General features: G+C 31.2%; 2 protein-coding genes across 2 annotated transcripts; both read right to left on the bottom strand.

Annotated features, from left to right (window-relative positions):
• Window positions 1-329: 329 nt before the first annotated feature.
• On the bottom strand, window positions 330-1,829 carry LOC107024922. Its single transcript, XM_015225841.1, has 2 exons — window positions 1,339-1,829; window positions 330-1,236 (listed from the first exon to the last, which is right to left on the bottom strand). Exons 1-2 carry the CDS (start codon window positions 1,827-1,829, stop codon window positions 330-332), a joined length of 1,398 nt encoding a protein of 465 aa, XP_015081327.1.
• A 48-nt stretch (window positions 1,830-1,877) lies between these two features.
• Window positions 1,878-12,962, bottom strand: LOC114077989. The gene is made up of 5 exons (XM_027918487.1): window positions 12,811-12,962; window positions 12,367-12,646; window positions 12,206-12,293; window positions 11,174-11,222; window positions 1,878-2,027 (listed from the first exon to the last, which is right to left on the bottom strand). The coding sequence occupies exons 1-5, from the start codon at window positions 12,952-12,954 to the stop codon at window positions 1,878-1,880; spliced, it is 711 nt and encodes a 236-aa protein (XP_027774288.1). The 5' UTR covers window positions 12,955-12,962.
• Window positions 12,963-16,445: the final 3,483 nt, after the last annotated feature.

Genomic DNA, 16,445 nt, shown 5'->3' with positions numbered 1-16,445 from the left:
GCCAAACATCCTCTCTGTACCAACTGACGAGCCTTAAGGAATGATATCACACCCTTAGAAGGGTGACTAAGAGAACCTCTCCATTCTACTATAGGAATTCCAGGCATAGCTAAAGTGATGGTCTTGGCATGACAATTTAAAATTGCGTGGTAAGAAGATAACCAATCCATACCAAGAATCACATCAAAATCTATCATATCTTAGACCTTTAAATCTGCATGAGTGTCATACCCCATCAAAGTAATAGTACATAATCGATACACCCAATCTACAACTACAAAATCCCGCATAGGAGTAGAAACACGTATCGGTAAATCAAGAGACTCACACTATATATCTAGACTAGGAGCAAAATATGTGGACACATAAGAATAATTAGAGCCTGGATCAAATAATACAGTAGCTGGTCGATGACAAACCGGAATAATACCTGTGATAACAGCATCTGAGGCTTCAGCCTCTGGCCTACCTCGAAAAGCATAACAGTGAGAACGACCTCCATCAGATTGTGAACCTCCACGACCACCACCTCGACCAGAAGGAGAACCACCTCTACCTGAATGAGAACCACCTCTACCATTCCGTGCACCACCCCTAGCTGGAGGTTGTGCAGCCCTGGAAGTCGAAGCCTGAGAACCCTGATGTAAGCCACCACGTCTGGTCCTAGGGCAGTCTCTCACAAAGTGTCCCATATCACCACACTCAAAACAGCCCCTACGAGACGCAGGCTGATGAGAGGAACCTGAATGACAAGAATGCCCTACACGAACTACAGGTCTAGAAGGTGAACCCTGCGAAGTATGCACCGAGCTCGAAGAGTTATGCCAAGCGTAACCAGCGTCAGACGCTGGTATAGCAGCATGAATGGGTCTGCTGGACTGAGGGTGATAACCTCTGCCCAAGTAACCCCGACTCCTAGGCGGAGCACCACCATAATCACCTGAATAACGAGTCCTCTTTCCCTCTCGCTTCTCAAATCCCTCACGTCGAATCATCTCCAACTCCTTAGCAGCATCTACCACTTTCTGGAATGGAACACCAGAAGCAGCAACTTGAGAAACTCCTAGAAGGATCGGAATAATCAGCCCCTTAACAAACCTTCTCACTCTCTCAACCTCTGTGGGAAGTATCATCGAAGCATGCCTAGCCAAGGCATGAAATTTACCCTCATACTCTTCAACTGACATACCATTTTGCTGCAGACCCTCAAACTCGGCCCTCTTGCGCTCCCTTTCACTGCGTGGAACAAATTTGGATAGAAATACCTGAGTAAACTGAGTCCAGGATAGTGGATGGGATCCAGCTGGCCTACTACTAATATAATCCCTCCACCACTACTTAGCAGAGCCAGTCATCTGAAACGCTGTGTAGTAAACTCCATGAGACTCCACTAATCCAAGATTATGCAACCTCGCATGACAACTAACTATAAATTCATATGCATCCTCAGCTAAGTCACCAGTATAAGTAGGAGGATTCATTAGTCTGAACCTCCCAAACATCTTTTGCTCATCAATAGTCATAGAAGGCCTGTTCACCAAATGTGATGTCATATCTGGAAACTCCATACTATCCAAACGAGGAGCTACAGCGGCAGCTGGCTGAGTCCTGGGAGTCTGAGAATCTGGAGCAACTATCGGGTCTGGAGTTTGACCTCCAAAACGGGTCTGTGAGCCATCAGAAGTGACAGGCAAAGCTCCTGCCTGGGACATCCCCTCTAGGATTCCTAACATACGAGCCAAGGTATCTTGAAGCACTGGGGGGGACAATAGTACTGGGTGGAGCCTGAGCTGGCCCATCCCCCTCGACACGATCTTGCACATCCCCATGAGTAACCACTGCATCAGGAGGTACGGTCCTATCATGACCCTGGGTAGCTATTGGTACTTGACCATCCACAGGTGCTGCAATCGGCCCCTACCCCGACCTCGAGCTCGTCCCCTACCTCTACCTCGGATAGTGTACCCAGAAGCAGGCGCAGGAATAGGATCCTGACCACCACTTGCCGATGTACGATTCCTCGCCATCTGAGAGAGAATGAGATATCAAGATTAGAATTTCTACAAGGTTAAGTGTGCACGATAATGAATAAAAGAACAGAATATTTCCTAAATGTCCTATAGCCTCTCGAAGATAGGTATGGACGTCTTCATACCGATCCGCAAGACTCTACTAGACATTGCTCTTGTACTCTTGAGACCGATGAACCTAGGGCTCTGATACCAAATTTGTCACGACCCAAAAACCACGAGTCGTGATGGCACCTATATTCCCAACTAATAGGTATGCCAACCAACATATTTTAACAAACTTAACTAACTAATGAGTGAAAAAAAAAAGCAATAAGCCAAATCTTCAATATTGAGTTCCTTATAAGTACGAATGCGGAAAACTGAAAAAAAATACTACCCAAGAATTGGTGTCATAAGTACAAGAGCTTATAGAATACGATGCAAGTCGAAAACTAAAATGACAAATCTAACATAAGGGTTATCCTCTCTGAATACTGAATAACAGAATACGTTAAAGATAGAGGGAGGTGTGGGCCACGGAACAGCCAAGCAGCTCACCACAACTCCAAGACACTCCAAACTCGGACTCAAACTGCTCCTCGAGATGTGCTCCTACTCGAAATCGAATATGCACCACAAAGAGTGCAACAAGTGTAGTATGAGTACGAAACCACGTGTACTCAGTATGTCTCATTGACCGACAACGAAGAAGTAGTGACGGGAGTTTATATAAAAAAGTAAATTCTTAAATTATATAAGTATATATATATTACACTCACTATTTAAGTTCATCAATAAAGGTAATGAAACATCAAGTACTTTCCAAACACCAAAAAAAACACATAATCTTCAAAAATAAATGATGTGATGAAATGCAATGCAATATGATACCATGTAATGTATCGTTTCAGAATACCCAGTACTCACTCAACCGTATATACATGATACTCCTCAGAAATACATCGAGAGCTCATGACCCATGGTGGACTCGCGAGGTCCATATACCGACACGGACGATCTCCACGTGTCTGTGCGGACGATCTCAACGCACTATCATAATATCAAACAATTTTAGCACGGACGGTCTCCACGTGACCAAATTACAATCTTAACATCTCACCATCCCTAGCACGGACGATCTCCACGTGCCCAACTTATACTCAGTCTCATGTCTATGCATGTGCACAATATTATCTCAATATAGGGGATGATGATGCATCTCAATCAATCAATATGAACATAATACATAACCACCTCAATAATCACAACTATACGGGTGTAACAAAGAAAACGCAATCACACAAGGATTTCAAGTCAATGATACATCAGCTAATGCCCATATGCTTTGGCATTTTCAATTTTCAATCCACATTCTATAGTAGTAACTTTCCCTTTTATAACACCGGTACTCGTACCAATGCCCGTCACACCATTGATACGAGATCCCCCATGTTTCGCCCTTACCCATTGTCTATTTCATTTTTTTTTCTTTAATTAGGAAAACGTCCTTCAACAAGTCTAAAATGTCTTAACATACCTCAAGTGCCGAATTCGTGTCACGAATCCTCAAGATAGTTCCTTCTCTTTTTGCAAAGTTTCGTAATGTTCACGATCTACCAATGATGCAATATTTATAAGTAAGCGAGTTTGTAGACATTCATATTATTATGTGCCTATCATAGACCCAAAAAAATTCACACATACTTCTAATCAAGATCCAAATCTTGATATAATTTGTATGCCACAATTATCGTACTTGCTAAATTCCAAGCCAAGAACTTAGCTTTAACCTCTCCAAATACCCTAAAATTCAATGTTAAATCACATAATATACACCTAATAATTAATTATCTATCTCAATATATCAAAAACTAGTATCATAATTTAATAAAATAAATACAATTAAGAATTAATTAAGAAAATCAAGAAATACATTAATGCCGAGAACACGTTTTTTCCTTTTCTTCAAATGGATACTGCCAAGTATCTTATTTTTTTTAAGAATTATGCATATAAATGCATGAGAAATTCAATGTTCCAATGATTAAGTAATCATTGATCATCATTATCCCAATCAACCCTATGTCACTTTGAATTTAATAAAATATGCATTAGTAACTATCCTACAATTTAATCATCTCTAACAATCTTATTTTGTTATATTACTACAAGTGCACCATACAATTATATATAAACATTAATTAATTTGGATAAGTTTACCTGGAATTCAATGTTCGTCGCGGCCGTTTGGTCCCTCTCGCCTCCAGGTAAATTTCTAACTTTTATTTTTTTTCTCTTCTTCTAAAATAACCTAACTAATCTATTTTAATTATATAGTCAAATGGTAAGGGTTATTAAAAAATATATGAATTTGACCCAATTACTATTCAAGTATATTAATTATAATATAGATATATGTATCAACTAAGTACTCCTAGTTATCAAATATTTTAAAATACCTCTTTGAATTTTTCGGAAAGAGCCAAAATAGTCCTAGTTCTCAAATAACTTGTTCAACAATGATTATGTTGTCCACAAATTTGTAATTTAGCATATTGTCAGATTCAATGATTATTTTGCAAGGGAAAAAATTACTTGTTCACTAATTAAATATGAAGATTTTATCTTGTGAAAAAAATGTAAAAAGCAAATTAGGTAGTTCAATTATCTAATACCGGGATTTTTTCAAGTAACTGATAGAATTTTGGGATATGAAATGAAACAACAATAATTTGATAAAGATACAAAGAGTTTTATAATATTATTTGTTATCAGTAAGCTTATAGCATTATTACTACAAAAATTATATAAAGCATTTTGATTAACTAAGCCATGAGCGCACAAATATCAACAAAAATTATAGTTTAAGTCCCATTGAAGAGAGGAGCAGAGATACGTTCCATTGCACAAGTAGAGGAGAAGCAGATTTCACTAACTTATTTGAATCCTAGTAAGAAAAAAACAGGAACTTACTTGACTATTAAGTACAGAATCACCTACATGTCTTTATTAGTTTTGAACTTCTAATTCTCACAATTGTAGAACATAATAACATGTATAAATTTCATATATAAGTAATAAGAATGAACACAAATAGCAAACATCATGCCGACCTTGTTATGAATACACACGTACTGAGACATCACCCTCGTGCTTTCTTCCAAGTAATAATAGTTTTAATGTCAGTGGTGGAGACAAAATTTCAAAATAATACAAGTAAAAACTCATGAATAGATTAAAGGGGGTTCAACATCTACTATATATACATAAAAAAATATCTTTATAATGTATAAATAATGTAATTTTCTACCGATGAACCACTTGAGGAAACGTTGTCAAATGAAATATGTAATCAGAGAGAATTATTATTTTGTAGAAGCAATATTCGTATTCTAGCATAGAGTTTTGTTGATTTCTTGACTTGTATATTATTTCTAAAGTAATCAAATTAAATTTTTATGAACACAATGCTTCTTATAGATATGAAATTCCAAGAAATGTACTACTTTAAAATTGAATCAATATGTACACCATTATTCTTATAACAAAATATATAAATTGGTTGAATATAAAATAGGCAATAGACACTCAAATCACTTGTACATATAGTGTCAATACATGTATTTGATTGGACACATGCATTTGGGCTCACACCAACAATTTCACCTCTTGAATAACACAATGGCAAAAAAATATGTCTACAACACGCACATGAAAATTCATTCAGCTCCTCCAAACTTTTCGAAAGATAGGAGGCTACCAACATATTCAGTGAAATCCAATCAGTGAGGTATAAGAAGGTTAGAATGTAAGCTAACGTTACCACTAACTCGTAAAACAAAAAATTGTGTCATATTTGTTGAAGTATGAGTCTTCACATCAAAGGGCATCTCTTGTGGCCTGCACGGTATATCTATTGGTGACTTCAAAATCATGTAAAACAAAATACACTGGCAATATCTCGATCCTATTCTAATGATCCTTACGAGATAATTTGTCACTATTAAGTTTAATGCAATTAGTTGCTATACTTGCTAATGATATCATTGAGATGATGTCGTGTTGGTTGTGGATCAAATTCAAATAGTTAAGTATGGAGCACATGAATCCATACATTAACCCTCATTATCAACTCAACTAATTAAAATAATAAAATCAAATACAGAGAAGTAAAATAATTAGCTTCAAGTTGTAGAGCATCAAAGAAAAACTATTCAGTTATTTTGGGTGTATTATAAAAAATCTTTGTTGCATCAATTGCTCATTTGATGGATCTTTTCTAATATCATTTGAAAAATCTAGATTGGAGTATCTAAAATGTATCAAAAGTTTCAGGACAAATTTATCAAAGTTAGTGTTATTTATCTTATCTGGGAGCAGGAATAAATTAGTCCTAGAAGTATAACCCCAAGATAATTTTGTCCGCGAACAAAACAACAGTCCAGGAAAAGAACAGTACATTGGACTTCAAACAGGATTCCTTCCTCTCTTCGCTTTCCAAGTTTTGATCCAATATACAGAGCCGTAATCATAAAATGTTTAAGACACTATTATTAATTACTGAGTTTCCTATGAACATAAAATTTTTTATTATATTTTTAGAAAAAGGTCGAGTAGAAAATATATTTATAACCTTCCGCTCTGTGGGATTATTCATGGCAACAGACCATGTAGAGAAATCCAACAGAACACTGAAGGCTTCTTCTCAAGCTAGATGAAGCCATGAATATTAAAATACAACAATGAGAATCTTCAAAATTCAAACGATACAACTATGTAAACTAAATAGATCTACTCAAGAAGGCAGGAGCAAGAAGAAATACCAGCTTATGAAGCTTTTGACAGTAAGAAGTACCTTTTTAAAAGATTTTTGATAATGCTAACTAGTACAATTAAACCACTGAGACATAAATTTTTGCAGCATCTCTTTTTCAATATCATTGAATTGGTTTCCAAAGTTAAGTCCCTCCTTGTTTCTCTTTTACCTCTACAACGAAAAGAAGACATATTAGCCAAAAACATACGTAACAGTAATCCATTGAATAGCTAATCAAGCATATTTGAGTTGTCTGATCCCTTTGGAACTTGAGTGAAATGTAATATTTATTATTATTGAAATGCTAAAAAAGATTGAAAAAATTAAGAATGTTCGAGAAAATGGTAGAAGACGAACATAATAATAAGACAAAAATACACTTAATTTATTTTAAATGACTAAACCTAAAATTTTGTACAACATTTCCTGCACAATGTACAATAACATTAAGTTGTGGTCGTCCTCTTCTTCATTCTTCTATATAATAGAAAAAAAATTTAAGAACAAAATATTTATTATTCAAACACATTTTACTTTAAATTAGTTTAAAATTTTCTTTTAAAAACATGTCAAAACAAGCTTAATTAGCGTTTATTATTGTTTGTAAAAAGTTAATTAACAGAAACTCTTCATTTTAATACAATTATAAAAATATCTTTATGGGCGAATTTTTAAAAGTAAAGACATTTATGGATTCTTTTAGATTTTTGTTTTTGTCATTAATTATACAATTATTATTTCCCCCTATATTTTTGGTTTAATGAAAGTTTCACACTACAAAATAAAAAGAAAAAAAATCTATAGAAAATGTGAGTCCAATAAATGTCACATCAATAGGATACACATGACATTAAAGAAAATATATTTGATTGTATTGTCATTATAAATCCATTATCACTTTTTTGATGCCATAACATAAAAATAAACATTCTAGAATATTTATGAAATGACAAATTTGCCCTTGATCGTCCTCAACTTGGCTCTTCTCTTTTTCAATACCATTGAATTGGTTTCCAAATTTAAGTCCCTCCTTGTTTCTCTTTTACCTCTACAATGAAAAGAAGGCATATTAGCCAAAAACATACATAATAGTAATCCATTGAATAGCCAATCAAGCATATTTGAGTTGTCTGATACCTTAAGAACTTGAGTGAAATGTAATATGTATTATTATTGAAATGCTAAAAAAGATTGAAAAAATTAAGAATGATCGAGAAAATGGTAGAAGACAAGAACATAATAATAAGACAAAAATACGCTTACTTTTATTTTAAATAACTAAACCTAAGATTTTGTACAACATTTCCTGCACAATGTACAATAACATTAAGTTGTGGTCGTCCTCTTCTTCATTCTTCTATATAATAGAAATAAAATTTAGGAACAAAATATTAACTATTCAAACACATTTTATTTTAAATTAGTTCAAAATTTTCTTTCAAAAACATGCCAAGACAAGCTTAATTAGCGTTTATTATTGTTTGTAAAAAGTTAATTAACAAAAACTCTTCATTTTAATACAATTATAAAAATATCTTTATGGACGAATTTTAAAAGTAAAGATATGTATGGATTCTTTTAGGATTTTGTTTTTGTCATTAATTATACTATTATTATTTCGTCCTATATTTTTGGTTTAATGAAAGTTTCACACTACAAAATAAAATGAAAAAAACGTGATAGAAAATGTGAGTCCTATAAAATCACATCAGTAGGATACACATGGCATTTAAGAAAATATATTTGATTGTATTGTCATTATAAATCCATTACCACTTTTTGATGCCATAACATAAAAATAAACATTCTAGAATATTTATGAAATGACAAATTTGCCCTTGATCGTCCTCAACTTGGCTCTTCTCTTTTTCAATACCATTGAATAGTTTTCCAAATTTAAGTCCCTCCTTGTTTCTCTTTTACCTCTACAATGAAAAGAAGGCATATTAGCCAAAAACATACATAATAGTAATCCATTGAATAGCCAATCAAGCATATTTGAGTTGTCTGATCCCTTTGGAACATGAGTGAAATGTAATATTTATTATTATTGAAATGCTAAAAAAGATTGAAAAAGTTAAGAATGATCGAGAAAATTATAGAAGACAAGAACAGAATAAAAAGACAAATATACGCTTACTTTTATTCTAAATAACTAAACCTAAAATTTTGTACAACATTTTCTGCACAATGTACAATAACATTAAGTTGTGGTCGTCCTCTTCTTCATGCTTCTATATGATAGAAATAAAATTTAGGAACAAAATATTAACTATCCAAACACATTTTGTTTTAAATTAATTCAAAATTTTCTTTCAAAAGCATGTCAAAACAAGCTTAATTAGCGTTTATTCTTGTTTGTAAAAAGTTAATTAACAGAAACTCTTCAATTTAACACAATTATAAAATTATCTTTATGGGCGAATTTTAAAAGTAAAGATATGTATGGATTCTTTTAGATTTCATTTTTGTCATTAATTTATTATTTCTCCCTATATTTTTGGTTTGATGAAAGTTTCACACTACAAAATAAAAAGAACAAAAAGTCTATAGAAAATGTGAGTCCATATAAATGTCATATCATCAGGATACACATGTCATTTAAGAAAATATATTTGGTTGTATTATCATTATAAATCCATTACCACTTTTTTGATGCCATAACATAAAAATAAACATTCTAGAATATTTATGAAATGATAAATTTTGCTCTTGGTCGTCCTCAACTTGGCTCTTCTATATAATACTAGATATTAGGTGCCCGCGCCAATGCGGGTCCAACGTATGTTAGTTCTTTTCTTCGAATTTATGTGATACAACTGAAATTTAAAAAAGTAAACTAAATTTTTTATATGCGTTTTTCTTTAAAATATTATGAATTGTTAATTTGTGTACCTTTTATGTCAATTTTCAAATAATATATGTTACTCCATCTGTTTCATTTTATATGATACAAGTGATTTTAGGAAAGTCAACAGAATTTCTTATATGATTCTCACATATTTTTAATTGTCATTTTACTGTGATTCATATTACTTTTTAGTTCTTACGTCATTTTCAAATGATATATGCAATTTTCTTTTGTTTCGATAAAAATAAGGGAATCAACCAAATTTCATTACGATTTTTAATTATGTTTTTTAAAAAATATCTTGAATTGTTACATTAAGATTTTAAGCTTTTTTTATGTAATTTTTAAATATGTAAAAATTAGAAATTAAAACGAAGAATTAAAGTTTTCAAATCATTATATTTTTATATTAAAATATCAAAATCTTTAACACATATATGCACAAATTAATAGGAGGAAACCGAAAGATTTTTTTTTTAAAAAATATATGAAAGCTCATTTTAATAATAACACATATATATTTCATTTTAATATATGATTCCTTTCTTTCATTTTATATGAACTTATTTTTTTTATTTCATCTCAAAAAGAAAATAACTTCTGAATTTTGATTTTTTTATGTAGCATAATTAAGATCACAAAATCGAAAAATATTTTAATACACAAAATTTAAATAAATATATAAATTTTAATTTTAATTTTAATTGATTCCACCTAATATTATACTCGATATATAATTACTAAGAGCTAATTGACACCTATTTTGATAATTAATGAAAAAATTTAAAATTAATGGTCAGTTTAGACATTTATTTGTTTGAACAAAAAAAAAATCTTAATTAGTTATTAATAATTTTAATTTTGTAGAAGAGCAAATATACCTAAGAATAAGATGTGTGGATCGGTGTGAACTTGTGCAGTAGATTTTTCTTCGCATTAAAGAGTTGATCCTTACTTGGAAGACACAATTCAGCCTCAACATTAAATATTTGTCCCTTCAAATTGAATATACCAAATATTATTCACTGTTAGATAAAATATTTCCAAATAATATAATTGTTCTTCTTACCGAAGGTTGTGCTTGAATGTTAGCCACAGATATAATCTCATTCTCAAATGGAATTAACATAATAGAGAAAAGAAATAAAAGTGGTATTTTAAAACTTTTTTATCGTAAGAATAAAGATATATTTTATATGTCAAAATACTCTTGAAGTTCGATGCATTAAATAAAAATGTATATTACCACGTCCTTAACTCAGCAGCCTGTAGATATGGAGGATTGATTTCAATTGTTGTATTGAATTTGCTCGTCAAACCAATGAATCTATTTGATGTTCCTACGTGCATTTGAATATGTGATTTTAGTTTCATCATGTCATATATTTTTCATAAAAGGAAAAAAAATTATTTGCACTTTTACATGGGGATGATGCAATTCTCCTAGCAAGAATGATCGGGTAATCATGAAGTTGGTTGAAAAGTTTTAACTACCTCATGATCAATAAAATCCTCCCAAAGTGTCAGTTTTGTTGGTTTTTTCCTGCATATGTTTCACATGACGTTATTAAACAATAAGTCAAAATTACAGAAGATGTGTGATATTGTTAAAACAATGTTATATTAAAAATTATAAAAATCAAATTAGATTATTATCAACAAATAGCAGCATTTTTTTGTGATACAAAAGTTAAAAATAGAGATGCACAAACAAAGAAACAATCTGGTTGAACAATGAAATTGATGAACTTTTTAATCCATGAAAGTACTACAGATATTTAAAGTGATGGCCAATATATCCTGATAGTTAATCATATATGAACTTTTTGTGATAAAATTAACCAAATTAAGATAAGTGTACTTCAGAGAAATTTAAAGTTATTGAAAATTGAGATTAACAGACACTTTATCTCACTTATTGTGCCTTGTGAAGAGAACATGAACCAGGAACCTCAATAAACTTGAATATCATTTGCTGTTGATCAAAATTCAATCTTGATCTTCAAGAAATAAGAGAAAATCATACTACCAATGGAAACAAATCAAACAGGGCAATGAGTATATTCCTCTTTAACAAACTATATCGACAATATTAGAGAGTGATTTATCTAAAACAAAAAGGGCAGGAATAAATCAGGAAGAAAATCAATGCTCAATGACTCAAAGAAACAAGGTATTCAATGAAATTACTTCATTAACAAAAGAGAGGGGAAGATGCACAAATAAATAATAAATAAAAACTAAAATGAAGAAAAAAAACAATCTTAGCAAAAAACAAAGAACACTGCTAAAACTACAGGTAAAATCTCAAAAATCAGGAATACCCATTTGGAGAAGACGATTACAAAAACAAAGTTGCTGAAATTTGAAAAAAATGTAATAACTTTATTAAATACAAATATATCAACTACGAAAAACAAAAAGGAAAAAGCGAACTATATTAACCAAAAAGAACCTTTCATTGAAAACAAGTAATAAGATACAAAGATAAATGACAAGAGTGACATTTTATATATATATACTTACAGTCTCTCCATGACAATGAACTCTTGAAGTCGCTTTCCAGTTGTTGTCTTTATTGAAGGTCTGTCATTAATGACAAGGGCAAGTACATCTTGCATTAAACAAAAATAGAAAAACAATAATTAGATCATGAGAACTATTCTATTAAATAAATTTATAAATACCAAATTCAAATTCTTTGGGTTGATACTCAAAAGTGTCAAATTTAGCAAGAGTCAATCGTGTTGGTGGTGGTAACGGATCCTCTGAAGGTTTGACCTCTTCAATTGGTTCAACAATGGTGTTTTTGTCGAGTGTCCAAATGAATTTGTTAAGTGGATTTTCGTATCCAAGAGGTGGGACTTTCACATGTGCAACAGATACCAAGTAAGTCTTGAAAGGAGCTAATTCTTTTTCAAAATATGTTATATCAGTAATGAAAATGGTGGCCTGAACTTGATTCTCCTGTAAAAGAATTTGTTAAAAGTTTGATTAGTTTTGTAGAATTTAAAGTTATCTTATTAATTTTTTATATTGTTAAAGTAAAAATATGAAATGATGGATTATTTAGTTAACTCAATTAAAGTCAAGCTTTAAAATCAATAATATATTTTGTTAAAAATAAATACCTCTTCATCTTGCAGAATTAAGACTTGATATTTTGTGGTTTTATCTTTGTTATCCCTTGGTCGACTTTTATCAACAACTTGGACTTTACAGGTCCAATTTTTAGTATCTGGAGTGATCATATTGATGGTATATCTTTCCGCCATGTTGCAATATATCTGCACAATATATCTGCAATTAAAATACATTATAAGAGGATAAACTAAAGACAAATATGTATAATGAAAGCAATATTAATAATAATATAAATACATTAAAAATATACATATTGGGTATGTAAGTTGTATATAAGATTTATTATTTCAAATTATAACACAAAGATGAAGAAAAGGCTTTTTCAATGATTTCATTACAGACAACATTATATGTTGAATGATCGTCATTTTCGTCAATTATAGGTGGTCTAATTAATGCTTTGACATTGTCGAAACTTGTAGCTCTTGATAAAGCAACATACAATTGTCTATGAGAGAAGACAGGTTCGCGTAAATATATACCAACAAAATTTAATGTTAGTCCTTGAGCTTTATTTATAGTCATGGCAAAACATAATCGTACAGGAAACTGCGTTCTTTTAAAAGGAAGTGGCAAGTTTTTATCTTCTGAAGTCATGAGTGGTATTCGTCTAATAAATACATGAGTATTTTTAAAATCACCGCTAGATATTGTTGCACTACATGAGGTTTAAATCATTACATATTAAGCGTGTCCCATTGCATAAACCTTCAAATGAATTTAAATTTCTTAGTAACATAATCAGAAAATTCTTCTTTAAAGTTAATTTGTATGGAGGTAAACTAGTAGGATTTAAAGTGTGTAAAAAATTTTTGTATTCACTTTGATCCTTTGGATCAATAGTTTCATCTATAGCAATATATACTTTTTCAATGTTTGTAAATTGAGAGATAATCATGTCATTTATGTCATCAACAAAATCATTTTTAGTTGTTAGAATAGCACGAGAAGTAACAAACGAAGTTTTTGTACAACATTTGTATAAATCAGGATAAGTATTTTTAATTAGAAGATTTAGAGATTCTTTTTTAGAAGTAAAGGAATAATGCGAAAATGAGGAATTTCAATTTTTCCATGGTCATTTGTTTTTTCTTTTCCACTATCAATTCTCATTAAAAATTCATAAAACTCAGGATCTTTAGTTGCACGCATATTCTTTGATAATTGTAGTTTTTCAAGTTCATTCCATATTTCAAAACACAATAAACATTCACGAATAAAATCTTCTTTTTTTCCACTACGAACAACAAAAAGAGTTTGTCGGAAATCACCGCTAAAAAACTATTTTACCACCAAATAACGTATTTGTTTCTATTAGATCTCTTAATAGTAAGTCAAATGCTTCAACCATTTTATTTTTTGCCACTGAAATTTCACCCACATAATTAATCGTGCATCTTGTATTAAAGGTGCCAGTGAACTTTGTTTACTAATATTGCAAGTAAAATTTTCATCGACATCAATAGAAATTTTAAATCAAGAATGAGCAATTCGACCTCCGGGAAGAAGTGAAGCTGCAACACCAGAATTTTCAGTTGCTAAAGCTGTCAATCCCTTATGTCTTACATTAGCTAATAAAGCACGATATAAAAACTTTTACCCGTTCCAATGGGGCCATCAATAAAGAAAGATCCAAATTTATTTGACAATACTCTATCAAGAATAATATTGTAAGATTTTCTTTGTTCAGAGTTCAATTTATTTTTTTATAATAAATCTTCCTCACTAACGATGATATTTCTTTCATAATGAACTTCTTTAGCTTCTCTTGCTATTGATGAAGGTTTGATATATTCTGAAATTAGTTCGAATTCATTAATGTCACGACCTATTGAATGAAGAATATCATTAATATAAATTTAATACTTTATAACGTATTTCTCTTACATTTATATTTGAACTTTTATTAAAATCTTCAGACACAGGGCTTTCAAATATCTCCCATAATTCTCTAGGATTTGTTGGATTACAATAAATCAATAAACTAGCAAATAATTGTCTTAAACTGGATGGCATTTGATAACTTGCAGCTTCATATATGCATTCTACCAAATTATTATCACAAAGTAATGGTTCTTGCTTTTCAGCAGTTTCTCTAAATGAACTATATTGTACTCCATTTACACTTCGCAGATCTTCATATGATTTTGGCCCCGTTACATTCATTAACGATTGTCTAAGATAGCATCTTTCTCCTTCGGTTGGATGACATGTCACTACACGTTCAATAACGAGACCTCGTTTACGACGTGTTCACATTTTATCTGTTGTTGACCATACAAAATGTTCAGAAAATTCACCATATAATAAATTTAGGTCCATACCTTGTTTGTTTGATTTAGTCATTAAAAAAAATTTAGTTAACATTATTTTTCTTATAATGGGATTATTTGCAATATTACTAATGTTATTGATACTTTTGAAGGAAAATAGTTGTTGTCCATCAAGATGTAGTTGTAGGTGATATACAGTTGGATTCATTTCACTTATAGGAAAAACAAATATTCTCCATGCAGCTTCAGGTGGTGATACCCAGCTAGCAGATTGATATTCTTTTATTTCATCTATCTCTACGTTTACATCATTAGTCTGTATATGAAATGCTATTTTATCATGCCCTTTGCAAATGTGTTTATAAATGTACTTAACAACTTTTATATCTGAACAAATCTCTACATTTATATGACAATTGAATTTACAAAGCAAATATGGATTGTAAGGAACAACCCACAAGTTATCAAGAAAGTGTCCTCTAATTTTCACAATTTTTCCTGTATTTTGTCTTCTATAAATTGAGTATGAATTGTTTCCTTTAGTTGTTTGTTTTACAAACTCTTTAGGATACTTATTTTTATCGTATCTTTTTTTTTTCATACAAGAATTTGTTGGGTTCAAATTACCACAAGGACCATGCATCATGTGTTGTGTAGCAAGTGAATATAAATAGGGATATATATTTTCATCTGGTATTTCAGCACATACAAATCGATCATATGCTTCTAGAGTTAGTAATTTGTAATTCTCATTTAGTATGATAAGAAAATGAGCATGGGGAAGTCCTCGTTTCTGAAATTCTATTGTATACATAAATGCTGCAACTTTGTCAAAAATACGCCTTTTAATTATATCATTTTTCAATTCTTCTATTTTTGCTCTAAACACTCTACTAACCAGACCTGGCCTATTTTGTACCTAATCGGTTGAAGTTTTTCTGCTATTTCAAGCCAAGAAGGATTACATGTTATAGTTAAAAATATATCAGGTTTTCCAAAACATTGCACTAATGCAATAGCATCCATATACCGTCTACGCATGTCTTTTGGACCTCCCGTAAAGCTAGGTGGAAGTATACGTTGTTTTCCCATATGTGAAGCTTCTCTTTCCCCGTTACATAAAACATCCAAAATTTCGTCTGATACATCAGTCCTAAATAAAGCTTGATTAAAAGAAGAAAAGTCTAATCGTTGGCTTTCAATTTTTATCCATTCATCTACTACATATTGTTGAATAATCTTCCTGCATGTAAGACAATATTTTCATTATCTCTTATTTGAAGTTTGTAACAATAATATTCACGACAAGAAATACTGTATCGTTTATGCTTTTCTTTTAACATAACTTC

Source organism: Solanum pennellii, chromosome 7 (genome assembly GCF_001406875.1).
Source record: "Solanum pennellii chromosome 7, SPENNV200".
In the NCBI taxonomy this organism is placed as follows: Eukaryota; Viridiplantae; Streptophyta; class Magnoliopsida; order Solanales; family Solanaceae; genus Solanum; species Solanum pennellii.
Note: the sequence above shows the minus strand (reverse complement) of the source record. Positions and strands in the feature narration are given on the sequence as shown.

Coding starts and splice junctions, on each gene's coding strand:
- LOC107024922 (XM_015225841.1), bottom strand. CDS start 1,829: ATGGGGATGTGCAAGATCGTGTCGAGGGGGATGGGCCAGCTCAGGCTC. Junction 1,237..1,338: donor CAGATGACTGGCTCTGCTAA/GTAGTGGTGGAG, acceptor TGTTCCACGCAG/TGAAAGGGAGCGCAAGAGGG.
- LOC114077989 (XM_027918487.1), bottom strand. CDS start 12,954: ATGGCGGAAAGATATACCATCAATATGATCACTCCAGATACTAAAAAT. Junction 11,223..12,205: donor TTCATTGTCATGGAGAGACT/GTAAGTATATAT, acceptor AAACATATGCAG/GAAAAAACCAACAAAACTGA. Junction 2,028..11,173: donor AGGATTTTATTGATCATGAG/GTAGTTAAAACT, acceptor ATTCTCTCTCAG/ATGGCGAGGAATCGTACATC.